The 25,948-nt window shown below is 39.8% G+C and overlaps 14 protein-coding genes and 3 non-coding genes across 17 annotated transcripts, besides 1 other annotated feature; 8 read left to right on the top strand and 9 right to left on the bottom strand.

The window, feature by feature from the left end:
• Positions 1-157: 157 nt before the first annotated feature.
• On the bottom strand, positions 158-625 carry TIM17 (protein transporter TIM17; the record flags this gene model as incomplete). The annotated part of the gene is made up of 1 exon (XM_018134241.1): positions 158-625. The coding sequence occupies one exon, from the start codon at positions 623-625 to the stop codon at positions 158-160; it is 468 nt and encodes a 155-aa protein (XP_017989487.1).
• Positions 626-983: 358 nt separating this feature from the next.
• On the bottom strand, positions 984-1,454 carry AW171_hschr84536 (HHL280Wp; the record flags this gene model as incomplete). Its single annotated transcript, XM_018134242.1, has 1 exon — positions 984-1,454. One exon carries the CDS (start codon positions 1,452-1,454, stop codon positions 984-986), a length of 471 nt encoding a protein of 156 aa, XP_017989486.1.
• Positions 1,455-1,885: 431 nt separating this feature from the next.
• SFH5 (Sfh5p) lies at positions 1,886-2,758 on the bottom strand (the record flags this gene model as incomplete). Its single annotated transcript, XM_018134243.1, has 1 exon — positions 1,886-2,758. One exon carries the CDS (start codon positions 2,756-2,758, stop codon positions 1,886-1,888), a length of 873 nt encoding a protein of 290 aa, XP_017989485.1.
• Positions 2,759-2,961: 203 nt separating this feature from the next.
• IDS2 (Ids2p) lies at positions 2,962-4,266 on the bottom strand (the record flags this gene model as incomplete). The annotated part of the gene is made up of 1 exon (XM_018134244.1): positions 2,962-4,266. The coding sequence occupies one exon, from the start codon at positions 4,264-4,266 to the stop codon at positions 2,962-2,964; it is 1,305 nt and encodes a 434-aa protein (XP_017989484.1).
• Positions 4,267-4,674: 408 nt separating this feature from the next.
• On the top strand, positions 4,675-5,772 carry SMT1 (Smt1p; the record flags this gene model as incomplete). Its single annotated transcript, XM_018134245.1, has 1 exon — positions 4,675-5,772. One exon carries the CDS (start codon positions 4,675-4,677, stop codon positions 5,770-5,772), a length of 1,098 nt encoding a protein of 365 aa, XP_017989483.1.
• Positions 5,773-5,791: 19 nt separating this feature from the next.
• AW171_hschr84532 lies at positions 5,792-5,878 on the bottom strand. Its single transcript, XR_001930131.1, has one exon. It is a non-coding gene; the product is annotated as an HHLSNR42 (small nuclear RNA).
• A 356-nt stretch (positions 5,879-6,234) lies between these two features.
• On the top strand, positions 6,235-7,137 carry TFA2 (transcription factor TFIIE subunit TFA2; the record flags this gene model as incomplete). Its single annotated transcript, XM_018134246.1, has 1 exon — positions 6,235-7,137. The coding sequence occupies one exon, from the start codon at positions 6,235-6,237 to the stop codon at positions 7,135-7,137; it is 903 nt and encodes a 300-aa protein (XP_017989482.1).
• A 191-nt stretch (positions 7,138-7,328) lies between these two features.
• Positions 7,329-8,012, bottom strand: RPA34 (DNA-directed RNA polymerase I subunit RPA34; the record flags this gene model as incomplete). The annotated part of the gene is made up of 1 exon (XM_018134247.1): positions 7,329-8,012. One exon carries the CDS (start codon positions 8,010-8,012, stop codon positions 7,329-7,331), a length of 684 nt encoding a protein of 227 aa, XP_017989481.1.
• A 625-nt stretch (positions 8,013-8,637) lies between these two features.
• Positions 8,638-8,702, top strand: AW171_hschr84529. The gene has a single exon (XR_001930130.1). It is a non-coding gene; the product is annotated as an HHLSNR190 (small nuclear RNA).
• Positions 8,703-8,850: 148 nt separating this feature from the next.
• On the top strand, positions 8,851-8,971 carry AW171_hschr84528. Its single transcript, XR_001930129.1, has one exon. It is a non-coding gene; the product is annotated as an HHLSNR128 (small nuclear RNA).
• A 39-nt stretch (positions 8,972-9,010) lies between these two features.
• On the bottom strand, positions 9,011-10,408 carry LAS1 (rRNA-processing protein LAS1; the record flags this gene model as incomplete). The annotated part of the gene is made up of 1 exon (XM_018134248.1): positions 9,011-10,408. One exon carries the CDS (start codon positions 10,406-10,408, stop codon positions 9,011-9,013), a length of 1,398 nt encoding a protein of 465 aa, XP_017989480.1.
• A 199-nt stretch (positions 10,409-10,607) lies between these two features.
• Positions 10,608-13,016, top strand: OAF3 (Oaf3p; the record flags this gene model as incomplete). The annotated part of the gene is made up of 1 exon (XM_018134249.1): positions 10,608-13,016. The coding sequence occupies one exon, from the start codon at positions 10,608-10,610 to the stop codon at positions 13,014-13,016; it is 2,409 nt and encodes an 802-aa protein (XP_017989479.1).
• Positions 13,017-13,092: 76 nt separating this feature from the next.
• DAS1 (SCF ubiquitin ligase complex subunit DAS1) lies at positions 13,093-14,826 on the bottom strand (the record flags this gene model as incomplete). The annotated part of the gene is made up of 1 exon (XM_018134250.1): positions 13,093-14,826. The coding sequence occupies one exon, from the start codon at positions 14,824-14,826 to the stop codon at positions 13,093-13,095; it is 1,734 nt and encodes a 577-aa protein (XP_017989478.1).
• Positions 14,827-15,754: 928 nt separating this feature from the next.
• Positions 15,755-16,005: a sequence feature (Syntenic conserved sequence found in Ashbya gossypii, Eremothecium cymbalariae, Eremothecium coryli).
• A 308-nt stretch (positions 16,006-16,313) lies between these two features.
• On the bottom strand, positions 16,314-16,904 carry PAM17 (Pam17p; the record flags this gene model as incomplete). Its single annotated transcript, XM_018134251.1, has 1 exon — positions 16,314-16,904. One exon carries the CDS (start codon positions 16,902-16,904, stop codon positions 16,314-16,316), a length of 591 nt encoding a protein of 196 aa, XP_017989477.1.
• A 1,940-nt stretch (positions 16,905-18,844) lies between these two features.
• Positions 18,845-21,520, top strand: VPS35 (retromer subunit VPS35; the record flags this gene model as incomplete). Its single annotated transcript, XM_018134252.1, has 1 exon — positions 18,845-21,520. One exon carries the CDS (start codon positions 18,845-18,847, stop codon positions 21,518-21,520), a length of 2,676 nt encoding a protein of 891 aa, XP_017989476.1.
• A 362-nt stretch (positions 21,521-21,882) lies between these two features.
• On the top strand, positions 21,883-23,254 carry FBP26 (fructose-2,6-bisphosphatase; the record flags this gene model as incomplete). The annotated part of the gene is made up of 2 exons (XM_018134253.1): positions 21,883-21,906; positions 21,992-23,254. 2 exons carry the CDS (start codon positions 21,883-21,885, stop codon positions 23,252-23,254), a joined length of 1,287 nt encoding a protein of 428 aa, XP_017989475.1.
• Positions 23,255-23,729: 475 nt separating this feature from the next.
• Positions 23,730-25,823, top strand: SSY5 (Ssy5p; the record flags this gene model as incomplete). Its single annotated transcript, XM_018134254.1, has 1 exon — positions 23,730-25,823. One exon carries the CDS (start codon positions 23,730-23,732, stop codon positions 25,821-25,823), a length of 2,094 nt encoding a protein of 697 aa, XP_017989474.1.
• Positions 25,824-25,948: the final 125 nt, after the last annotated feature.

Genomic DNA, 25,948 nt, shown 5'->3' with positions numbered 1-25,948 from the left:
TCTATCACAAAGTTCATAGTAGTTATGATCTTAAATCTTATGTACAGGTTATCTAATATATAATCATTATCTCAAGGCCGCTGGCTAGCATTGCGGTATACATCTCAAAATTACCCACCCAAAAACTGCTGAGAGTTGATTACAAGTTGCTGCTACATTAAGCTTGCATTGGTTGCTGGTCTGGTAACGGTGGCGCCACTGGCTTAGCCTGCCAAGCTGCATATCTTTGGAACATTAAACCGACACCTTCGAAGACACCAAGCAAAGCCGCACATGTGATTGCACTGTTTCTGGTGTGTCTCCAACCACCTCTAATTGCTAGTGCACCACCAGTGAAGAAACCAGCTATGATAGCGTTCCATGGGTCTTCTCTTTTCCTAACTGCCTTTACCGCACAGTCAAAAGTAGAAAAAAGACCACCCCAAACACCGAAATTACCACCAACAACAGGAGCTCTGGCCTTAATAGCACTCATAGCACCAGATCCACGTTCCCCTAGAGGTGAATTTCTGAAACCTTTTATACCGTGCCATACACAACCACCAATCACACCCATTGCGAATGCACCACCAAAATCATTTAAAATAACTATAGGACAAGGGTCCCTGGAATGATCTGCTGACATTTTTAGAATTCAGCTAAGAGAATATACCAGTATTAAAGTAAGAGGAACGCCTTCCTTTATGTCTCTATGGCTAGTGATTACTTTAGAACGATGGAAATTACTTGCGAGTCCCGGTAGAAAATTTTTGGCAAACTCATCTTAATCACGTGATCATTATTAAGCCAACTCCAGCGTAACAGGACGCATTTGAACAGCGCGGACACCCAAGGTGCCCAGCATTAAGTGTTTTTATAAGCTAAATATCCACGATTTTGCAATTCAATTATCATAACCCTAAAAAATCATACTACTCTACATAATCCTGCGAGATACATTCTCCACAGGCGGGGTATCTTCGTTTCGTACCTTCCAGAGACAACTATACCATCCTAACATTTTCAAGGTCCGGGACACCATCGATGACTAAACATCTGTCTGCTTTTCTCAGCCTCCTACTATGCTGAAATCTTTTTCGAGAAGCCACTAAACTTCGCTGGCTCCCCGAGCTGCCATTCTCACTTCGATGGTGTGATTCTTCCGTATCATATCTTGGACTAGAGCCATCTGTCTCCGGCTGGTTGGGAGGAGCAACCTCTATTATGTAGAAAAACCCAGTATTAGTCTGATTAATAGCTAAATTATCCAGTGCTTCATCTATCACCATCCCATGTCTTGGTATATCCCCGTAGCCACGGTTATAATGACGGCCTCTTACACGAAGGCATTGGTTTTTGGATTTGTTACCGCCTTTTGAAATACCAGCCAAGCCACGGCTCCCTCTTATAGCTCTGTTTGACATTCTGCTATGAGCTTTAAATATATCATTAGATTTCCTCGAGTAAAATGGCATAATAAAATTTGTGCACCTATTTATACTGTATTACTAACCGGGTTCGTTTCTAGTCCGGTTGAAAAGCACACGGGTATTAAAAAGCTTTGTGATTTGAGTTGTTGCTGTTTCTCAATGCCGCGTACGCTGTGTTCTACAAGTTTCCCCTATATATCGACGTACGCAAAAAAGTACACATTCGTACATTACGATCTTATGCATTGATTGTTTTAGCCTTTGTTCTATGCATGTCCCTGCATATCGATTAGATGCATAATAATACTGCTCCACGAATATCGCCTGCTGGGCTACTGGGAGAGTTGAGAAGGCTGGGTACAATGGTAGAGCAACGCTGTTCAACGGATGGAAGGTTGGATAGCGAAGTAAATTTATGGGATGTTGTGGGGGGCTCATTGTGCCTGCTGAAAATAGAAGATTCTCGAGTACCGAAATCACTCCACAGTTTCGATAACATCTTTTTGTATTAGATAAAGGATGTACTCGTTAGGCTTGATGTTTTTTACGGAGATCTCCTCTAGCGTTTTATTGATGGTGCCGCCATAGGCCTTAGGGACCCCAGGTACGGACTCGCCTAGTTTATCGGAGCCTGACAGGACTACGAACTTCTTCCTTGTTTCTTCGGAAACGAACGTCTTGACCAGGTCGTATACCCAGCTCAGCACTCGTGGCACAGCTACGAAGTACTTAGCGTATAGCAATTCTGGGTAGTACGATTGGAACATTTCAACAACGGTCTTGGTACACTTTCTAACGTTTCCGTCGAAGGTAAAGAGGGAAACGCCACTGTAGTCGTGAACTTGCGTCATGTAGCTATTTTCGTCGTCCAGGAAATCCAGGAGCTGGAGTCCGCGCTCCATAAGCCCTATTCTATACTGCACGAAGGCGTTGCTATCCTTGAATAGCTGCCTATTCTTATTTAGTTTCCCATAGAGGTTCCAAGTAATGACTTTAGTGTTAGATGATGCTTTTGCATCATACGTTATTATACCAGCCTCCTCGAGTTCTTGCCTGTGCTGATCAGCAAAAGCCGCTTTCCATGGCTTGAATTCCTTCCTCCAATTTAAAGTCTTAGTCAAGTTTTTTACAGCCTCATCGAAATCGAATTGATAGCCCTTGGCGAACTTGAAAAATAGTGCTTTTGCGTACTGCTCGTTGTAGAACTTTGCAGTTTCGGGATCTGATCCCGCAATAAGCTTGTGTCCATAAAGCTCGTCATAACCATCACAGGCTTCGTTAATAATACGTGGTAAGTCCTTAAAGACCTTGTCGAACTCTTGTTCCTTTTCAGTTGAAGGGAACTTCATGAAGAATTAGTTGGATTGCTTATGCACAACAGGTTTTCAGTTGAGTTAAAGATTCTCAGGTGTACACCTATTTCTTATGTGTTTAGAAAATATGTTAAATAAGAAAATATGTTAAATAAAAAAACAGCCTATCTGATTTCTTTTATTGTTGAATTGTATTAATATAAATTGTCTATTATCCCACCAATAAGACTTAGTTAGAACTATTTACTACAGTCTGTAAGTTCATATGAACCTGTTTTGACATTCGTAGCATCACGGAAAGTCTTCCACCATATCCTACAATATAATTCGTCAATGTTTTCATTTTTCAACCACGGTTTCGCTTGACTGAAATCGAGTAGCTTAACAAAACTGCTATCTTCGGCGGTCATGTTGTTCACGTCAGCACCATACCGAATGTCAACTTTTCTGGATGAATCGGGAAATAGCTCAGCCAATATATTCCAGTCATTCATTGAACTTAGTTTGTTCACCTTCTCCCAGTCCAGTCCATAGACTGTAACAAACTCTTCAAGAACCATGTGTATCTCACAATGAGGCTTTAGTATCATCATGGAAGGTGTTGCAGTGCTGTTTGTTACAAGAACGCAAACCTCGTTGTCTATTTCATCATTTATTTCCAGAAGCTCATCGGCATTGCTTGAAAGGAGTGTGTGTGGTGACATGTAACACACGGTGTCGTAAATGCCATATAGCGTATTCCAGAGAGCTAATAGGGGCCACTTTAAGGTCGGCCTGGCCTGTTCAGGCATCCCTCCGTGAAATATTGGCGTTAAAGGGTGGATAACCTGACATTGAATCCCATCGGCTGACAATCTGTTGGCGATGGCCTCGTTTTCTGCGCTATAGAGGACCACCAGTCTGAACTTAGAACCACTTTTTAAGATAGAGTTCTGCAACGCATAGATGGACATTATGTCCTCGGTCCCCAAAAGTAGTGTCACCCAGCAACACCTCTCGGCTTTATTCGGAGCAGAAGTAGGGGTTGCAATGTGCCTTTCGGACGATGTAAATTCGGGCTCATTCATAGAGGAGGCAGAAAATGATGAGCGCGGGTTCAACCAGTGTCTTACTTTTAAAACGTCTTCAATAGAGCTCCGTCTCTGAAAGTTCTTTATTTTCGATGACCGACTTCCCGAAAAATCCCATTCTTGAAGTATTTCTAGAACATCGTTATAGCTTGATGTCGTCGTCGTGGCACCACCTGTTTTTAAATCAGAAGTGTAATGGTTCCATAACTGGTAATCCGGGAATGCTTCCGTAGAATTTGATGTTAATCCACCGGACGTAAACCCATTGCTAACAGCCGCCTCCCTTACACTTTTGTCTGCGTCCGATGATATAGGAGTATTGATCTTTGGAGTACCAATAGGACTCGACTCCTCATTAATCCCTGCCCCTCCAAACAAATCATGAGACAATGACTTCCGCATTGCACTAGCAATATCCTTAGGGATGTCTAACTCTTTTGTCAATTCTGGGGTAGTGGGCCTAGAAATCACCATTTTTACCAATAAAAACCTTCAATCACTATCTCCTGATTTACCATTAACGATGTTCCCTAGCTATATACTGGGTAGCTTCTTTCCAATTCTTACAGGGATTCTTAGCGAATTAATAGCACACCGCTACTATAAAACAATGGTAGAATTGAGTTGAAATTACTCAAATAAAGTATATTAACCTCTTCTAAGAATAATACCCACAATATATCCCCCCAAAAGAAATAGACACAATATATTCAGTATATAAGACAATCCTTTGTCTTCAAACTTAAACTTAACTTGGCAGTAAAAGTATAGAATTAAAGCGTCTTGATTTAGCGAGCTGAAAAACCGGCCTCGCCAAATAAATCGAACGCTGCGAGACACTAATTAATAATATAACAAAAACCAACAAAGCGCGTAAAGGCGATGCTAAAACGTAAGTTTAGCGTGTTGGGGTATTTGGCCTCAAAGTCTTCAAAGCCTAAGTCAAAGAACGATGACCTGAAGGGTATTTTAATGTATATTACCAATAACCGTACAACGCTATCTTCTTTGCTTCGACCACCGTCAGAGAAGTGCGAAGAGCAGGTTGTTGAGCTGTTGAATAAGGGTCTGCCAGATGTCAATAAGCAAGTCAAGGCTGTTGAAACCCACTACGATGTTTTGGTTGGAAGCCTGAAGGATATTATACATAAAGATATGCGCGCGAAGTCATTTGAGGAAAGGCTCAGGGATTGCGGTCGGAATAGCCATGCTCTACTAAGGCTGCTGTGGGAGCGGATATTGTACCATCGGGAAGGCCTGGCGCCGAATATGATGTGCCGAATTGTACTTAACCCGCATTTTACTGTAGCACATGCGAACGAGATGCTCGCAGCGATTGATTCCTGTCCTAAATACAGACGTGACTATGCATTGATTCTATGCTACAAAACGAGACGCAAGGACGTATATAACTCCTGGAAAAGTGAGTGGGAGGAGAATTACATGGGTATGTCAAGTATTGCCCAGAAGTTATTTTGGCGTTTAACAGCATTCCTGTCTGGTATGGATGATGTGAATCGGTGCTTGAGCCAGATTCCAATCGAAAAAAGCCAAGAATTTGTCGTCAAGCTGCATGAATTGCTTTCCGAGAACTCCTACAAGCTCCCGGAAAGCCTGATGGAGTGCCCACTTACACACGCTCAGAAGATTTTCTGCCAAGCGGTCCGCATGCTTTCAACACACTCTTCAGACAGAGACAGTGAGCCCTATAGATGGTGTGGTGAGCTTGTTAAGATCAGCGTTAGCAACAAGCTGGCACGTGCAAAAGGTGCCACAACCGCATTCAATTCCGCATTATTTGAGAAACCGGAGTTCAGTCTACTACAATATACAGCGCTGCAATCGTTACAGCAGCTGCTGACCAATATAGTTGAACGAACCAGTGCAAACCCAGAGCTGAACAGAGACGCGCTAGAGCTTCTTCAGCAACTACAGAGTCAAATAGATGACACACAGCAACAGGTGTTGCTAAGTATATAGTATAGTTACGTAAGTAGAAATGTCCCAATCCTCAGGTCATCACCGTTTCATGAGTCACTTAACCTAGAAAGGAAGTAACCTCCAACAGCAATGGTTTTAAAGTTGGTAGAAGTGTAATCTTCGACAGTCCTGTAAGGGACATATGATATTACGGTCGTCATGTGTAGGCCAATTGCAACAAGTTACACCAGTGAAATGCCACAACTGCAAGCAATTGAGCGGTGATGCAACAGCTGCCAATTGAATCCGCCCACACGCTTTCATGTAATAAAATAAAAGTGTTGACAAGGTCATCGAGTTTCCAGGCCGAAATTTTTCTTAAATAAAAATCTGTGTCATTATGTACGTTTGTGCGGCCGGGTAAGGCCGTTGTGCTGTGCCATGTAATTGAAGTTCTATTTGTATGGAATTCACTACAAATACATACACCAAGCCTAGGAGGTCTTTGAAGCGTTCTAAAAGATGAGTAACGATCTGTTGGCTAACCTAAATGCATTCAAGAGCAAGATTAAAACTGCTCCGGTCATTACAACTAGGAAGGTTGTCACAAATCAGGATTCGGGCTCGGTAAGTAGTCCGTATGGATCGACAAAAGCTGCTAAAAGGGAGGCTTCAAAAGATAACGATGATAGACTTGATCAGGCCCAAGTATCAGCTGCAAAAAAGCTAAAGCTTGGTACTGCATCTCCTCAGAGGTCTGCTACTCCTAGTGCGACGGAAAATGGTAAATTAGATTCTACACATTTATCCACCAAAATGTTAATTGCAACGGAATATATCCAGGAGCGGGCTGAGGCCGTTCCTATTGACCAGATTGAGTCTTATTTGTCGCTTCCCAAAGATAACAATGTAATTCCGATGCTTAAGGGGTTGGCAAAGTTTAAATTTGATCCAAAGAAGAATACTCTGCAATATGTGTCAATTTACGATGTACACTCTGCTGAGGAATTGCTGAAACTAACGCGGACGCAGGTAACTTTCAAAGGTATTTCCTGTAAGGAACTGAAAGACGGCTGGCCACAATGCTATGATGTTATAGATGAACTGGAAAAAAAGCATCGTATACTTGTGTCACGGACCAAGAAGGATAATTCGCCCCGTTTTGTTTGGTACAATACTGGCGGGCCACTGCACGAAATAGAGGAGGATTTTGTGAAAATGTGGGAGAATTGCAAATTGCCTCAGCGCCCAGAACTTCCTCGGAAGCTACAGGATCTTGGCTTGAAACCGGCAAGTGTGGACCCTGCGACAATCAAAAGACAGGGTTCAACAAGGGTTGAGGTCAAGAAAAGAAAACAAAGAAAGGGAAAGATTACCAACACGCATATGGCTGGTATCTTGAAGGACTATTCGGATCGGGTCTGAGTGTTACGGTAGAATTACGGTAGAATATACAAAATAAGGCCTGATTAGGCTATCTATCTAGGTAATGTTAATGCACAATTTTATTTTGAAATCTAGCTATTAAGTTTCATTGTCTGAATTGAATTACATGATGCGGCTTGATACACAACTGTGAACTATGATACAAAGCTAGGAGGTTCTGCTAGGCCTCGCTATGCCTTTTCCTTATTTTTCTTCTTTTTATCCTTGTCTCTCTTGTCTTTCTTGTCTGTCTTGTCTGTCTTCTCTTTCTTCTCCTTCTTCTCCTTCTTCTCCTTCTTCTCCTTAGTGTCGTCCGACTTCTTGCGTTTCTTTAAAGGTGGTTCGTCCTCATGAGAAGCTCTTTCTTCTTCAGCACTGAAACCTGTAGCAAAATGCCTTACCTTGAGACCTTCCACTTTAACCACATCTTGTCTTGGGACTCTGACCTTGTTGTATGCTATAGCTGGGATATCAACCGCTTCGCTCACATCGAAATACTTTGCAATTAGCGAGGATGAAGCCTTCAGTTTATCTTTACCATTGCTCACCAGCACAGAGAACTTACTGTTTTTCGAATTCTGTACTTGGTCGACCTCTTGTGATAAATCTTCCTTAACCAGGTATTTCTTGTCAGCCGCTTTAATTTCAGTGGGGGCTTCACCTGAAAAATCGATCGGTAGAGCCTTTAACTTCGATATATCTAGTGATTTGGGGACTTTTAACAACCATAGTTCCTTGCGATCGCCTTTAGTAGGAAGGTCACATTTCTTCAAATGTTTACACTGTTTATAACCGGCGGGAACTTGAAAGGTGTCTTCTACCTCATGTTCACTGTCTGAAGAGTCACTTACGTACTCTTTGGATAATTTAGTCATTCCAAGGTTAAATATGTGGTGAAAATAGCACGAAGTCTAATCACGGCAACTAGTGGAAGCCTGCTTTGGGTGTTTAATTGTCGATTTCAACATGCGATGAGGTTATTAAAACCACTTCTATGGTACCACTGAAAAAAATTTCGCATTACCCGGATTTACGCCAGTCCGAAAATATTTGAAGAAGGGACTGCATCTAAGAGACGGGTTGAAGGATTGAAACTTACAGCTCAATGATATTATAATATGTTGTGCTTTCAAGAGCTGTTACAATGCCTTATAGGAGGCCTTTTCTGCTATTACTGTTGTAGAAAGCCCTAGTTAATCATAGAAGATTCTGCTGCATAAAAAGAAAAGTGAAAAATTTTCTATAGCTTGTTAAAATTCACATCAAAAAAACTTATAAATAGGAGAAGATGTGCACATCTTATACTGTCCGTTATCTATGTACTAAGCAGTTCAACAAAAGTAAGATATCGATGCATCAGGTATATGATTCTTGGATTTCATATTTGCCAGGTGCGTGTGTCAACAGTCAAGGCTTCTCTTCAAGTTTGAAGAGCACATGGAAACATATGTTGAGGTAATTAAAACTCTGAAATTTAACGGAAAATTCAATGCTTTTCAATGATGATAACGGTCTATACTTCTTTCCCAGTCCGATTCGACCATGACGATATGGGGTTTACCACGTCTCATTCTTTGCCTTCAGGCTTAGGATAACGGGACTTCTTGCCAGTACAATTTATTGTACGTTTAGTGCATCTGAGATTCACATTGATATTTCCAAGCAGAAAATTACTCAAGTATAGTTTCCGTGTGGGTGTCTTGCTATCTCATACAAGGTGATGAAAGTTTGTTCCTTTACATTCGCAGTTTCCACGGTAGGAGTACGCCTCGAACCCATCGTATAGTACTCCCGGTGACCGCTCTTATTGAGACCTTCCTAGGATGTCTGATTGTATGAGAAAGTAGAATATTTCTTAGTAATTCTGTATAAACTATAGACAGCCGAACGGTCTTGGAACCCAATTTGGGTGAGGAGACCAGTCTTCTATGACAGCATCAGTAGTTGATACCGGTTTCCTTTTTTTGAGGGTTTGTAGGTCCTCTAGGACACTGCTTACGTCTTCGGAAATGGTGCGCTTCTCTCTCAGCTGATCGATTTTAGGCTCTACAGCAGAAACAGTGCGAGTAAGGTCCGCTTCAAAAAGCTCTAGCTCGCTGCTGCAAATGCCCCTTTCACTGATCTCCTTTTGTAGGGTGGATAATTGGCTTTCTAAATCTTCCACGTTTAGTTTTGTCCTCAGTTTCTTATCGCGTAATGCTTTCTTAATATTAGGCTCTATAACTTGTAAAATGAATGAATGCAAGTAAGTCTGGTCTTGTTCGAAAACGGGCAACCAACGGTCCCAGTAGTGTAATGCTTGTTTGATATTTATTCCTGACGCAACACGCTTCACTAATTTTAGCAATTTCTTTGCCGTTACAAAATTTGTCTTCAGTAAAGGAGGGGTTCTATATTCCTTAATCGATTTATTGTAAGATGCCAGAAGCCATCTGCAGAATTCTAAGTCCGCCCATTCCAGTTTGTTAAGCGTCAGCTTTAGAAGTGTATCATCATAATTCGCAATAACTTTCTCAATAAACGTTTCAGGGGTATGTCTGAAGGCTTTCCAGGTCTCCTTATATTCGGCCAGCCAGTTTGTCACAAACGCTTTTGTAGAGTCTGTCCCACCCCCAAAGGAAGAACTCGGAATAATAGCGCCATTTTGCCATAAGTAGTCGTATTCTTTGAAATTCCTCTTCATACTCTTGTATGACGAGATTAACAGAGTTAACTTCTTGAGATATGCATTGTCTTCTTTAGAAATATTTGCAGGGTCACTAGGGTCTTCTTCTGTATTAGCCTTCTGAGAATCTGTATCATCATTTACCTCGTTACTGTCCCAATAGTGCTCCCATAGCCAGTCCAAAGCTTCTTTGCATCCCATTCTCAGCATTTCTAAGCTTATCATATCACGTTCATGCGTACCTGCATGTCTGAGTTCGACGAACCAGCTTGGTAAGCCGTTCAATTCAGCCAAAGTATGCAGTGGAATGGCAAATTGCGACTGTTGTGTGGGATCGAGCATCCCATTGACGAACCTGATTAACGCCAATGTATAACTCAGTTTTACCGCATCTACTGGAGCGCTATTATCGTCAAAGATCTGGCAGGCCACTAGCTGCGAAGTTGCATCCACTGCATGTGGGACGTAAGGTCCTCTTGTCCAATATGCCTTAACTCTCGCTATGCCGCGGGAACGTAAATCTGAACTAGAGTCAAATTTATTAGGGTAAAACCAAACCTTAAGTTCTTGCAGCTCATTTATAGATTTCCAAGGTGTGACTCGCATCTAATTACCAATACTATCCTTTATACTGTGCATCTAAGATTAAATATGTATGCGATGAGATGAGTAAAATATTAACAACTTTTTCTAAAGCAAAAAAGTTCGAATTAATAATACCACGACATATTATTAAAAATAAACCAAACGAAGTTATTGAAGTGATTTGAGGATCTCTAAAATATAATCAGGACTGTATTAACAAATGCTACAGCTAAAGAAACGTCATCGACTTACCTTGGTTTGCTCGAACTGTAAAAGAAGGAAATCAAGGTGTGACAGAGGTAAACCGGCATGCGGAAATTGTGTTAGGCTTGGTAATAAAGATACCTGTGAATATTTCCCCTCGTCGGTGAAGATGGAAGATATTGGTGATTTTAATCCAGAATCTACTAAACAGGAGTGCGTTCAACAACGGAAATGGGAATTTGTTAAGACCAAAAACACTACTAGCGTTGATCTAACAACAGGGAAAATAATAGTCCATGGTAAAATGTCTGCAACATATATGGCATCCCCGTTGGCTACTAATTCAGTTCAGCATAGGGACCTTTATTTTGAGCTATTTAATTTATTTTCCGATGTGGCTATCAAAAAGACAGTGAAACAAATTGTTGGTACTGGTGCAGGGTCACAGGACGGTAACTCTCTACCGAATTCAGTGAAACCGCTGATTAGTTTTGATGGTCCTAATAATGATGATAAACTTTCACCTCCACTCTTTTCAAAGCATAAGCGAATACATAAGTCTTTATTCGACAAGTTTTCGCAGCATCGATATGAACTGAAGAAGCAGTTTACAATTTCAGACATCGATAACCTTGTGGATTCCTACCTTCTAGACCAGGTTATTTATATGCAAAATGTATGGCCGCATTTTAAGAAGTACGTTCTGCCGCTGGTTCCGATTTATGATCCTGATGTATTGCTTAATGACATTGAGAACTTCTACTCAGATTACAAGATGAAAGGTAAGCTTTCAGTAAAAAATAACGACTATATCACCTTTGCGACGATTCTTCTCACCATCCGTTTAGTTCAGTTGTCCATTAATTTTGACAAATCTACCGTTACGAATTTTAAGTATAATAAAATCCTAAAACTCAACACAGAGGCATATCCTACCGTTGTTAATTGCTGTATTCTACAGTCTAAGCTGCTCCGTAAATGTACTTTGCCGCAATTGCAATGCCTAATCTTAGTTCGCTTCCATAATTGGTGCTCGCCAATGGACGGCGACGGCGAATGGCTTCAGCACAGTAATATACTGCAGGGCACTATCTATGCAAGTTGTATGGAGATGGGTATTAACTGGATGTGTATTAGATGTCCTGAGAGGTTTGATTTTGAGAAGTTGAGGAATGGAAATGAAAAACTATCAGCATATTCAGATGCAAAAGGTGAAGGGGAAGGTGAAATAAACAATGAAGAAATGATAAAGTTATACCAAAGTATATGGGCTGTTGTTTTACACTGGGATAGAAAATTAGGGATGATTACGGGACAAGAACCAATAATAGGGAAATCGATGAAATGCGGTACTGTTAAGGCAGCCGGTACATGGCATGTGGACATGTTGGCCACCGACAATTTGAAATGGAAACTAGTTAATACAGTAAATGAGATGCAGGATGAATTTAATTTAGAAGAGGCCAGATTAACTATACAAGATTTGAGAAAGAAGATCGAGTCACTTTCACGGAATTGCTCTCTAGATTTTGAACAAGAACTGACTATCCAATTACTGGAACTTTCAGTTGCACACGCTTGTTATGTCGGGCCTCTTAATGACGGTGTGACCTTTGATTACACAGAAGCATTCACCGAGCTTGTTGAGAGGATAATCCACCTCACCAAAATATTTGTCAATTATTTCCACAGTTTCCCGACTGTATCTCATCAATACACCCGATTTTATACTAACAGGATTGTCGAGATTGCGATTTACAGGGTTTGTAATATCATGCCAAGCATTATTCTGCGAATGTCAAATATTCCTAAAGCTTTGTCAATGAAACCTATAGTTGTGAAATTTTACCACAATTTGTGTTCGTTGTATTTTAACGAGTTAGGCTACGATTATTACCAGGTATTCAAAAGACTTTTCAAAACTAAAGTTATGTACAAAATCATTGATAAGTCTTCGGAACCATTGCGTATGATGCTTAACTATCTTATTGGAGAGATAGCACTAGCAAATGATAAGCAAATGCTAAATATTGAGTTAATGAGATTAATTTATGAGGAATTTGAAGCAATAAAATGCAGCGATCATGACGTAACTGAAATCTGGGGACGCATAATGCCACCCGCCAATGATGAAGAATCAATAGATATTTATCAACTTTTCAGTGAGGCTGTGTTTGATGAGAATCAGTATAATTCCTATAATTTATTCACATCATTCTATGATTGTACCTCAAATAAGATTACGGAAAACACAAGCATCGCTTCGACGGATTCCATAACGAACAATCCGATACTTTGTCCTATACCTTCAAAGAAGATAGACTCCAGGTTTAATTTATTGGAAGGTATGCTTGATCCCATGGATTTCGTCAGCTGGCTGGATGATATACCATTGCCATCTATGGAACAAACCAATCACCAATAGTTAGTTATTTGATACCCAGTTATACTTTACCCTTATTTAATTACTTAAGAACTGCGATAATAACACTTTAACGAACTTAACATAAGGTAACTTGTCTATTTACAGTTGATAGGTCCTTATTATCGTCATTGTTACGTTTCTTCAACTTCTTAGTCCAGCCGTGCAAGTTAGAAACATAGCCGTCATGAAAGAAAACTGGATGTGGAATCCTTTCCGAATTTTCCTCAATTATTACAGTAGGTACGTCGTTCAACATCAAAAACCTCAATTCTGGAAATTCTGAAAGCAAGGTGATATAAGTTCTTTTATAGTGATGAATCAAAGTATGGAAGCAATCAATGACATCTTGGCTCGTAAATGGATCATGTGGTAACAAACTTAACCCTTCTTCGTGATCAAGTGGCAATTCTGAATCAGGTGAAATACCTGCCAATTGGCCTCTTAATTTCCTGTAATTTAGTATGCTCTCATTCATTATTTGAACAAATTGGTCCATATTCATTGGTTGTGTTCTAACGCTTGGGTAAGAATCACATGCCTTCGAATATGGCAAGAGAGATTGGTATCGCATCATGGCGAAAATGTCTTTTGCTGTTAACTCTTCAATGTCTATCATTTTTAGATCATCGAGATAATGGAATATCTTTTTGCAAATAATTTCATCATGAGTCTTCACACATCTTGCGCAGTGACACTTACGTTCTGTTCGATATCTGTCATTTTCTATAGCCATTATTGGAGAGTCTAGGCCTTCGAATCTGATATCAAGGAATTGCAACTTCTTACAGCTTATAAGAATCGATAAAAATATATCTGGTTTAGTTGCTTGAGGGATATAATTTTCCAAAAAGTCCATCTTTAGTCTTTTCAAGTTCACTAATTTGTTAAAAAGGTCCACCAATACCATAGTGTGTTGAGCAACAGATATTAAGGATAAGTCCTCAATATTGAAAAATTCTTCGAACTCTTTAAGCATATCCAATTCTCTTGGTGATAAAGACTCATTCCATGATATTATAGTTAGGACCTTCAAAGCCCTTATGTCAAAAATTTCAGATAACTTCGTCAAAGGCGTCTTTCTCTTGTTCTTAAATTCACTAGGTGGATAAAATTCACGTCTCCAATGCAACTTTAAATCCCTGATCTGCAATTTATGTGTTAGAGGATGTATATAGTTGAATAACTGCACGGGGTCCATGAATAACGTCATATGCGATAGTTTGCATGATATTCTTTGCTTCAGATATCTTGATAAATCAGGAATGTAATTTGGAGAAACTGGTCTCTCGGGCAACGAATTTGGAGGTGCCATGTCGAAACTGGTTAGGTTCTTGTGTGACATCTGTCCAAAAGCAACAATATCATTGCAATCTGGGTCTGTAACATTTTCTAGTCTTTGCAAAGAAGCAGATTTATTGCATAATAATGTTAAGATGGTTTTCTGTAATACAGGATTTAAATCCCAATTTATCCTCACCCACTGTATCATATTTAATGTCTGCGGATTAACCTGAAGTGTCCCAATAAGTTTTTTCAACTTTTCGTTCGCAACCTTTCGTGACTCTTCCTCCTGCATAAATGACGGGATGCTTAGAAAAGTCCAGTTGATTGCAAGGTCCATAAAATCGCTTTTTACTACATTTGAATCGTTCAGGTATATCCTATTGTAAATCAAATGCATAGCAATTTGATAGCATTTTTTGTTGATATGACAAAGTCGAAGCCTATCTGGTTGAGGAAGGTGTGAAAATATTTCTTGAATCAACTCTTCCGGGAGTCGTTCCAATGGGAAGACAGCTTGTTGATTCATATAAGTTATTTCTTCAATTGAAGTTTCTAAATGCTAGGTTTACCTCCGTTTAATGTTGAAGAAAACCAGTATAAACAAATGCTGAAGTCGTTTATCTTCCGCAATATCTTCCGCAAAAGTTCTCAGTTATATTTGTTTCACAGATATCTCGATATTGTTGCCCGTACAAGCAACATCCACGATACGCTGAGTCCCTTTATTATTTATAACTTCAATTAACCTGTTCTCTGTTCTCTGTAAGCAATCCTTACATTCCTTCGTACATGTTGATTACATACCCAAGTTCTTCAAGCCTTATGTAAGGCACTTGAGTCCCTTTAAAGCTACGGAGAGATCAAAGACCCCAACTTTACGAATTTTATGCTACTGTAGATCTATTAAACGGATAGATATATCGCTATTCTTTAAGCTAACCATAACATGTTTTCATATGTTGCGGTTGCCCATGTTGTAGTTGGTTTTTCCAATGTTTAAGGTCAGAATCACCTTTTCAAATCAAAAATAGTCACGTGCTATATACAATGTAATTCAACCACATAGAATAAGTACAAGTACAGAGACTAGTCGTCATGTGTAACCTAACTATATATGATATACAGGTTTATTATAATCTTCATTTGCGCCCAGAGTTCAATTGTGTATTATCTTTTTTTACTATGTTCGAAGAAAGCGCTCGGCGGCTAAGTTTTTAAAGATTTATTTCCGGATACTCTCAGCAAGTCTTAAGTATGGGAAAGGCAGTTAAAAGGAGTATATACCATAAAATTATGTTTAATGAACTAATAAAGATCCTAAAATCACCGGAAATGTATATAGATTTTATCTAATTGCCGCTTTTAGTGTAATCTTTATTATTCGAGGAAATAACAGCAGTTATCTAAAATTGCAAACCACTTTTTAAGGGACTAATAATCAAAAGTATTAACAATCCAATCGAGGGTGTGTGGCCGAGTGGTTAAGGCGCCTGCGTCAGGAATTTCTAACCAACTGTCAGTTGAAGCCTGGATGCGTCCTAATAAAACAGGATTTGGTACAATAAAGTGCCCGCATACTCCGCTTCAGACCCGTCCAGAGTGGTAATATCACTAAAGACGAACGGTCCAGGTTGAGTCCGGGAGATCATGCAGGTCTGTTTCGTTAACAGGCGCGAGTTCGAGTCTCGCCACATCCAATGTTTTTTGTTGGTTTTATGTTGAATATAGTTTCAGCATGAAGCACTGACATGGTTGTATTTTTTACTTATTTCTACGGAATTGAGTGTTTTGTTTAGGATCTAATTATAAAACATGTTCCCGCATATGTTCCAGGAACACCGAGTTCTAGGTAATAGTAAAAAGAGTAGTATAACAGTAGTTATCGTGAAAAATAGTGATCCCGGAGCTCTATACACTCGCTATCAATAGCTTCGTTACCGAAATATACGTATAGAGTTCAGAACAAGCCATATACATACAGGAAATAATTACAGAATATTAAATTTCTCCGCTTTACAAGAATTCCTTTGCTTTTCTTCTGTGAGATTGACAGTCTTTTAGCCATTGCCTGTACTCCTTCAAAGAGCCAATTTTCTCACCGTAGTAGTCGGGAACTGGGTTGCTGAAGCTTTGCGAAGATGCATCGACACGGTTCTTCTTTATATGTTTTAGGAAATCCTTATTTTTCGTAGTGTAGGACTCCAAGATTTGCTTGTTCTTGAGTTTAAATATACCTGAGCCCAACAAAGGCCCAAAGAGATACCCAAGACCACCGGATGCAAATAGACCTGCACAGATAACTAATAATGGATCAAAACCGAAGATCATTTGTGTTGGGTCAATTTGCATAGTAGACAAGTAAACCCATGAAAGATTAGTACCAACGAATGCAGTAAAGAGGGAGCTACCAGTGTTGATTCTGTTCTCCTGCTTTCTTAACTTGAAGAATTCTTCCCATGTTAGAGCGCTAGAGTCTTTTGTAGCGGCAAATTTTTTGTTCGATAGAGTTGATCCTTGCCCCTGATTAGCAATGGGAACTGAGCTGAAAGCTCTTATGCCGACTAACCTAAATGTACTTGGGCGGATAATAGTAAGAGCGTTCATATCACTATGTTATATTTCTTAACAGGGTTTTATCTTCTGTCTTTAAATTAGCGCAGCTTGCTGTTATTAACTATGTAGATTTGATGCATTTTTTAATTTTTCTTATGGATTACTGAATTCGATATCATAGGATTAATTAAAGACCTAGTAAGAAAGAAGACAACCTAATTCCAAATCAGCTCTAACCTGCAATGAGATTCATTAGAGCTCGATCGTAATCTAAAAAGGCATTCACAGGTACCAACGAATTTCTACATCTGGTGAATTTTACGAAAATCGTATATGCAAGGAATAAAATAAACCGGTCAAAAAGACAGATGACGGCTATCTATTGGTTAGATCACATTACTATCTAGATAGTGAATAATTGAAGCACATCTTAGGGTCCTAAATCTTAGTGCTATATTGATTTTAAAAATCACGATGTTAAAAGCTGTTACTAATTTGTGTCTAGAACATCTCTAAAACCATTGAACTCTAATTTGCGATATTTTAGTTAGTAATCAATACTTAATCTGATTTAATAACCCTCGCATAGAACACGTAATACGATGCATAGAAGCTACTATACGTATGTCAGCACAAAAGTTAGCTCCTTTAATGGAAATATAGTGCTATATCTTCTGATGATAAGCAGCGCAAATCATTTAATCTGGCGGCAATTTGTCTCAAATCAACGTCCTAAACAACAAAAGAAATAAAAGCGCTGTTCTAGCATGTATGGGCGCTAGTATAGAATTGAATTATCTAGTAGATACTGGAATATCTGATAGTCTATGCGCTTTACGGGCATAGGGTCCTCATGGAAACCGATTTCATATGTACCCATTGTCGTAACTGTAAGTGGTATAATGCTGATAATAAGTGCATGTGGTAAATAATCCATAAGAAATAGAAATAATAATGACATTGCATAGAGAGATCATAAAGAGATATGCGAATGCATATATAAATGCATAAATAATTAAGAATATCAACAATAACCTGGTAGAACAAATTATGCAGTCCTAAACTTACAACTCTTTAGGTTTCGAATATATTGCTTTTATATCTCAGATGTAAGTCTGAAGTACATTTCAAACATGCCGTTCAGCTTCATCCACACGATCTATGCGATATAGACTTCTTTTCAATCGATAAAGAAGCATTGAGAAGCAATTGAGAAGCAATTGAGAAGCATGATTGCTGAAGCAATACGGGGACGCACTTCGCCTTTTTATACAAGCTTAACCTTAAGATGGGCGCTAGCCGCCCTATCATTGAGATAAGCCTGTTATACATTTCCTTATATAGTTTGCATCTTTAGTGGGCAGACATCTCCTATCGTGCCTCTCAGCTGGGCAGTGGGGGCTGGTATTTCCAAGTTTTTCGGGAGTGACACAAACAGTAGAGACAAACGGCTATTTGAGTGGACTGAGACCTTAATATGGCTACCGAAATCCATCACTTTACATACTTGTTTAGCGAGAGAGTGCCAACAAGATTCCGTCGCTAGTTGGTAAATATCTTTTTTTAATTACCACAAGAACAACAGAAATATACATTTCATGGTGTTGTTGTGATACCCATTATAGAGTAGATAAGTTAAGAACTCCGAACTGCGCCAGTGACGGACCAAGCGACGGTGAAAGGGGTAAAACAAGACCCCAGATTTAGCAAATTTTTAACAAGCCCAGAAAAGACCGGGTAATAGAAATATTTGAAAAGCCGGGTAATAAAACCTCGATATTACCATAACTCCTTGTTATTAAACCAGATTCATATTACCGTGTTACATATAGCTGAAACAACATTATATGATTGCTGCCCCAGGATTGATTAGGCTTCTAGGTATTAGATATAGGTACTAGTTATAAGGTTCCAATTGCTGTTGAAATTACTATTAATATTCTGTTGTTTGGATTGTTCACACCCCTAAGGTGCTTTAATCGTATTCTCAAATGTCATATGCAGAAAGCGTGGAACAGGCGACACATATCATAAAACAGCAGACGATTCTGATTCAGCGTAACTTAGCGCAGCGGAAGTTGATGGATGCATTAAAACATGTGAGTGTTATGCTAACAGAATTGCGCAACCCTACGTTGACACCCAAACAATATTATGAGTTATACATCCTAGTATATGATGCGTTGAGTATTTTATCTCTATATTTGGTGGAGAACCATCCCAAAAGACACCATCTGGCGGATCTTTACGAATTGGTCCAATATGCAGGTAATATATTGCCAAGGTTGTATTTAATGATTACGGTTGGAACGGCATTCTTACAGATCAAGGATTCGCCAATGGAGGAGATTTTAAAGGATATGATTGAGATGTGTAAAGGTGTGCAAAATCCAGTGCGTGGACTTTTCTTAAGGTATTATCTATCTCAGCGTACTAGAGACTGGTTGCTACCTGATACACTACCTTCGGAGACTAAAGAAGGCGAAAGTAGCACCCAGGAACCGAAAAACGGTCTCGAAAATACCAATAAGGTGTTTAATGTTGGATTTATCATTAATAACTTTATTGAGATGAATAAACTATGGGTCAGATTACAGCATTATGGACCGTTGAAGGAACGTGAATTACGTACAAGGGAGCGAAAAGAGTTGCAGATTTTAATTGGATCAAACTTGGTGCGTTTATCTCAGGTTTTAGAGGACGATTGCGAGATGTACTGCGATTTAATATTACCCCAACTATTGGAACAGATTATTCAATGCCGAGACGTCGTTTCCCAGGAATATTTGTTGGACGTAATTTGCCAGGTATTCCCAGACGAGTTCCATATGGCAACGCTATCTACACTACTGGAGACTACACTAAAATTGAACCCTGATGTATCAATTAATAAGGTTGTATCCGCTCTAATAACACGATTTATTGGTTATAAGGATCGTCAAACGGGCGATGTCAAAACTATCCGAGAAACCTTCAAACAGCTCTCGCTTAAAGAGAGTAAGAAACACCCTGAACATGTAACTAATGGCGACCTATTTTTTGTCTTATGGAAATATTTGGAACAACTGATTGATCAAAGACCTGATCTACCGCTGGCGGAATTATTCCCCCTTGTCCAAGGTATATTGAAGTTGTCTCTTGCCTGGTACCCTGATGATATTTCCAATATGGAGTGCTTGTTCAACTTTACTGTAAAAAGATCCCAAGAAAATGGTGGACCGGAAATGAATTCCGATTGCGAATATTTGTTCGAAGACTTGCTGTTGTCGTTGTCGTCTAACCCAATTTTTTATCGTGTACTTACAGAATGTGGCTCGTACCAAAAACTACTCTCTTTGCAAAATGTATCGTTACAAAAAGTTGTTGTTAATAGAATACTCGACGAAATATTCAAAGCAAATGTTCGCATTAGTATGAAGGCTCACCTTGATCGAATTTTGCTAATATGTGAATCCATTATTAAAGTCAACAATCCCAAATTGCATATGCTACCACATGATGATAATGAACAGCGCAATCCCGAAGAAGACGGAACTAGTTCGCTTCTGAATGCTGAACAAGAAAAACTAGCACAGTTGGTTCACATATGCTACCATAATTCCATTGAAAAGCATGTAGAACTATTGTTAACCTGCAAAAGTTGGTTTTACCAGGGTGGCATTAGACTTCGTTACACATACCCAGCTGTAATCGCCAGCTTTTGGAAATTAATTCGCAAAGCAGACATTAAGAAGAAACGTTATACATCGAGAGAAAAGCGTTACCAACAGTTGATCAAGCAACTATTCAAGTACACTTCGCGCTGCCTTAATGATTTATTTAATGCAGTTGGCAATTCCTGTTCGGACATGATTTTCAAATTGAACCTGCAAACAGCCGCAATCGCAGACCATTTAGGCTTGAGCGAAATTTCGTTTGATTTCTTCACACAGGCCTTTGCAATCTTTGAAGAATCCCTTAATGACTCTAGAACACAATTCCAGGCCATAGTCAACATGGCACAAGTACTGCAAAAAACGCGATCACTTTATGTGGACAACTATTACGATACTTTAATAACAAGATGTACGTTATATGGTTCTAAGCTCCTAAAAAAACAAGACCAATGCCGCGCGGTATACTTATGTTCCCATCTTTGGTGGGCAACTGAAATCCCATTAATTGGGGAGGAAGAAGGAATCACAGACACTTTCTTCAGGGAAGGAAAGCGCGTACTAGAATGCCTCCAAAGATCCCTAAGAGTTGCAGACTCAATCATGGATAATGTGCAAAGCTCACAACTAATGGTAGAAATTTTAAACCGCTGTTGCTACTACTTTGTTCATGGCGATGAATCAGTAACTCATGTGGGAACAAAATACATCAATGGTTTAATAGAACTAATACAAACGAACTTGAAGTCACTAAAAATGGAAGAATCTGTTAAAGTTACTGATGATAGCAGTATCAAATCTCCTTCCAGTCCAACAATTGCAGTCGGAATAGACGGCACTTTTATTCTCCTACTCAGCTCACCAAGCGCAACTGTAGCTACCGTAAGCAACAAAATCGCTAATCTTCAAGTTTCATCCTTAGTACCTATGGTCACCGATTATTTAGAAAGGACTTTGAGATATATAGAAGACCAAAAACTGGTTGACGATAGATTCAAGGCTATTATTATGTAATATTTATTCCTGCCGAAGTGCAAATAAATAAATTTGTTTCTACGATTGTGGGGTAACTACAATGTGGGTAACCTCAGTTTCAACAATTAAGAGGAAATATATATATACTTATTATTCTAACGTTGACATAGTAATTAGGCAAGCCTATAAGCCCACTTTACTCCTCTACCTTAGTTTTACGAAATTAAATGAGAGAAAGCAATTTCGCGGGCTAATGGATTATCATAAAAATCATCGGTACATTAAGAATAAAATACAGACAGGTTGAATGAAATACCCCAGTAAAAGCTAAACTGACCTGTAAATAAGCAAAAAGTATCTTATTTTGAGTTAAAATATCTGATACCGTCACAAGTTAAGCGATGCCGGTATTCACTGTTTCAAACGTACGTATATTCAAGGGATGGAGTTAAGCTTAATATGCTAAATATGGTATCAATTTATTAACAATAAAATCAGCAACAGACACAGCGGTTATGTGTTATCATGGTTGGACTTCCAGCTCGTGGAAAGTCTTTCATATCTCAAAAAATTGTGCGGTATTTGTCGTGGTTGAGTGTACCTTCCAAGTGTTTCAATGTTGGCCACTATAGGCGGTTAATGGGAACAGTGCATCCAAAGGCGGCGTTTTTTGATCCAGATAATGAGGAAGGGTTGAAACTACGGGAAATGGCTGCCGAAAGAGCATTAGAAGATATGCTAGAATGGTTCACCGCGGAAGAGGGTATTGTTGCTATTCTTGATGCCACCAACACGACAAGAGCAAGAAGGGAATGGGTTGCACGGAAATTAAGGGCAAATTCGATTGAACCGATGTTTTTGGAGAGCTGGTGTGACGATCAGGACTTGATACTTCGTAACGTGGTTGAGCTTAAGAGCACATCTCCTGACTACGAGGGCGTAGAATCCGAAGTGGCCATACATGACTTTCTAGCTCGAATTAAAAAGTACGAGAAGATTTACCAACCGCTAGACGAGAGTCATGACAAAGAATTAACTTTTGTAAGGCTTATTAATGTCTCTCAGCAGGTGATTATAAACAGGATCGAAAGCTACCTTGAAAGTCGCATCGTGTTCTACATCATGAATTTACATATTAAACCACGCTACATTTGGCTATCGAGACACGGCGAATCCATTTATAATGTCGAGAAGAAAATAGGCGGAGACTCTCACCTTTCACCCAGAGGTCTCCAGTATGCGCGTAAATTACCGGAAATCGTAAAGCAGTCTGCTGGAGACGCGAATCTTACCACATGGATCTCAACACTTGTTCGCACAGGCGAAACAGCCCAATTTCTGCCATATAAGCAATTACAGTGGAAAGCACTTGACGAACTAGACGCTGGAGTTTGCGATGGCATGACATACTACGAAATCCAGGAAAAGTACCCTGAGGACTTCAAGGCTCGGGACGATGATAAGTTCGAGTACAGATACCGCGGTGGTGAGTCTTACCGCGACGTCATAGTTCGCCTAGAGCCCGTTATCATGGAGCTTGAGCGTCAGGAAAACATACTAATCATCACGCATCAGGCTGTTTTACGCTGCATCTACGCGTACTTCATGAACGTGCCTCAAGAAGAATCTCCCTGGGTCTCCATTCCTTTACATACCCTCATAAAGCTTGAGCCGAGGGCCTACGGAACACGCGCTACACGTATTAAAGCCGACATACCTGCTGTTAGTACATATAAGGAGCGCGGTTCAAGCCAGTTAAAAGACCCTCAGTAATTGGCATCAACGGTTACCCCACAAGAAATTCTATTGTCCGAAAGCGCGGGGACCAATCCGGACAGCGGAAAAAATCGTCCGCCCGAAAAGTATCGTGAAAAGAGACATTGGCCTTAAAATGCGGCCCTAGACGTGGCAACATTGGTACGAAATATTATAAGGCTTTTTATATTCTAGTTGGAAGCCGAACGAAATGGGACTGTTGACCATTCTCTATTAGGTATAAACAAACTTTAATCGAACAATAAGTCGTAGAGGTGCTAAATTACCTGAGGCATTGTGTTATTTCGTTAAGAAGTAGAAGCAAGAAGAATATTGAGGAACGTATCTATCGGCTTCATTTGCATTAAGATACTGCCATTGGATATTTAGTTACTGGGGCAACTAACAAAGGTGGGTTGGGGTGAACTTTACCTGCCTTGAGTTTTTTTATAGGTGATCTAATCCATGGAGAGGAAGGATTATATATTACTCTATGTTGTTCACGGTTGACATTTTGTCGCGTTGGAAGACAGTACGGAGAATTTTAGAAGCTCGTAAAAGAAAGGGAAATAGTAGGATTTTAAGGAGTAATGGATTACTAAGTGATTTTGAACGAACGTATGATGATGATGAGTTAACTAGGGCAGGGGAATCTGTGCGGTCTTTCTCAATTTTCTCAAAGGGGAAGGTGACGTATGCCACTGATGAGTGTAGCAGTATTTCCGAAAGTAAAGCTCGGATAAGTGTAGGAAATACTACATTGGCTGAAGACTATGATGTAGAATGTCCGATGGGCTTAGTTCAACTAGAGAAGCTAACTGGTACATGGCATGCAGCCGTAGAGCAGGAAGATATAGACGTTTCTACGTGTTTCGAACAACTTAGCTTGAACAGCCACGTGTGTGAGGGTTATAGTGATATGTTGCAACAAGCATCGCTTCGTTTACAAGGCTATTCAGGAAATATCGGAAAAAGTATTCAGCCGATAGAAAGTGAAGTGGAGAAAAAACTTGATATTCTTGGTGAGAAGTTGGATCTTCTTATGCATGATGTGCATAAGAATGTCATCGATGTCGCTCAGGCTGTAACGCGGGCCTCAGAATATTTTGACTGGTTTTTTCCTGAGGTAAACAAAATAAACGGGAAGCTTTCGAAGCAAGGATACGTTTTGCTAAGGAGGATTACGAAAGTGTTACTTCATCTTCAAGACAATTTGATTTCCTCGGATATTTTCAGTAATACAAGATCAGTACTATTGAAACATTATGTGAGTTTTTTGGGTAAGTTGAACGCTGGTATTCACGCCGCAGATGTTGATAGTCATCTTGGCTTACCTTCAATTAATATTTTCGCAATAGGAAATGAGTGCGATCTTCCCAATAAGGAAGAGATATTTGAAGTCATGGATGAGGTAATTACTTCAGAGAATGTAACCATTTTTGACCAGGATGGCGCCTTTATTGCACCTGTGCTAAGGGGATTGACTAAGGAGCTTGCAGTGTTGACTGTTATGTTTGGATTTCCGAACGTAACACAACAACATCAGGATATGATGAGAGTTTTGTACTCCTTTTTTCCTGATGTGCATTTTTACTGCAAGAAGGGCCGCATTACGCCTTGTGCATCAAAAGTTGCCTATAATATGCTACAAAGGCTGTCGCCGATGGAAGCCATAACTTCGAATACATCTGACTTTATTCCTCCCTACAAATTGCCAACAGACGCTATGTCGCCGCCAATTTCTATGTCACTTTCTACTGAAGATAGTGTGAAAATCACAGGTACCTTAGGGGGCTACTTGTACCCGCAAATCAGCGAAAGCGATTGTGCCTCATCAGAATTTGCGGGGGCCTCTTACGCGGTCACTTGTGCACATGTTGTCCTATCGGAAAACCAGGAACATCCGTATGTGTCTGTACCGTCTACGGTGCTACAAAATACCTACAAGAGTGCGCTAAAGGAGGAATCAGATAGATACGCTGATGGTAGCGTGGAGAAGAGCAGTTTTCTCAGCGAGATTCTTCGAATTGAAGAAAATATGAGATGGCAGCAACAGAACAAATTTGGAAAAGTCGTATGGGGAGAGCGTACTATAATTAACAATAAGTTGTCCGACTTTGCAATTATCAAAGTTAGCCCGAAGTTTCGTTGTCATAATCATCTAGGGGATGATCTGGTAGGCATGCCAGATCTGTCGTTGCGGTTTAAGAATTTATACGTGAAAAGGAAGATAATTAATATACTACCGGGTATGGAAGTCTTCAAGATAGGTGCATCATCAAAATACACTTCGGGGAACGTTAATGGTTTGAAAATGGTGTATTGGGCTGACGGGAAAATACAAAGCAGCGAGTTTGTAGTATCGTCTAAACAACCCCTTTTTGCAACAGGAGGTGATTCAGGTTCATGGATCTTAACGAAACTCGAAGATGAGCTGGGTCTCGGAGTAGTCGGTATGTTACACAGTTATGACGGGGAACAGAAGCAGATCGGACTATTCACCGCCATAACCGATATTCTACGAAGACTACATCAAGTTACGGGAGTTCAGTGGAACATAAACCAGCCTTCGGATTTAATTTTTTAATTAACTACGTAGTCATTCCCACAATATCTAACACCCTGGTGACCTATATGTCCAAAAACACAATTATACAATTTCATGTAGTCAACATGAAGCACCTTTGAAACTGGTCTGCGATTATTCTATTA

Source organism: Eremothecium sinecaudum, chromosome VIII, assembly GCF_001548555.1.
Source record: "Eremothecium sinecaudum strain ATCC 58844 chromosome VIII, complete sequence".
NCBI lineage: Eukaryota > Fungi > Ascomycota > Saccharomycetes > Saccharomycetales > Saccharomycetaceae > Eremothecium > Eremothecium sinecaudum.
Note: the sequence above shows the minus strand (reverse complement) of the source record. Positions and strands in the feature narration are given on the sequence as shown.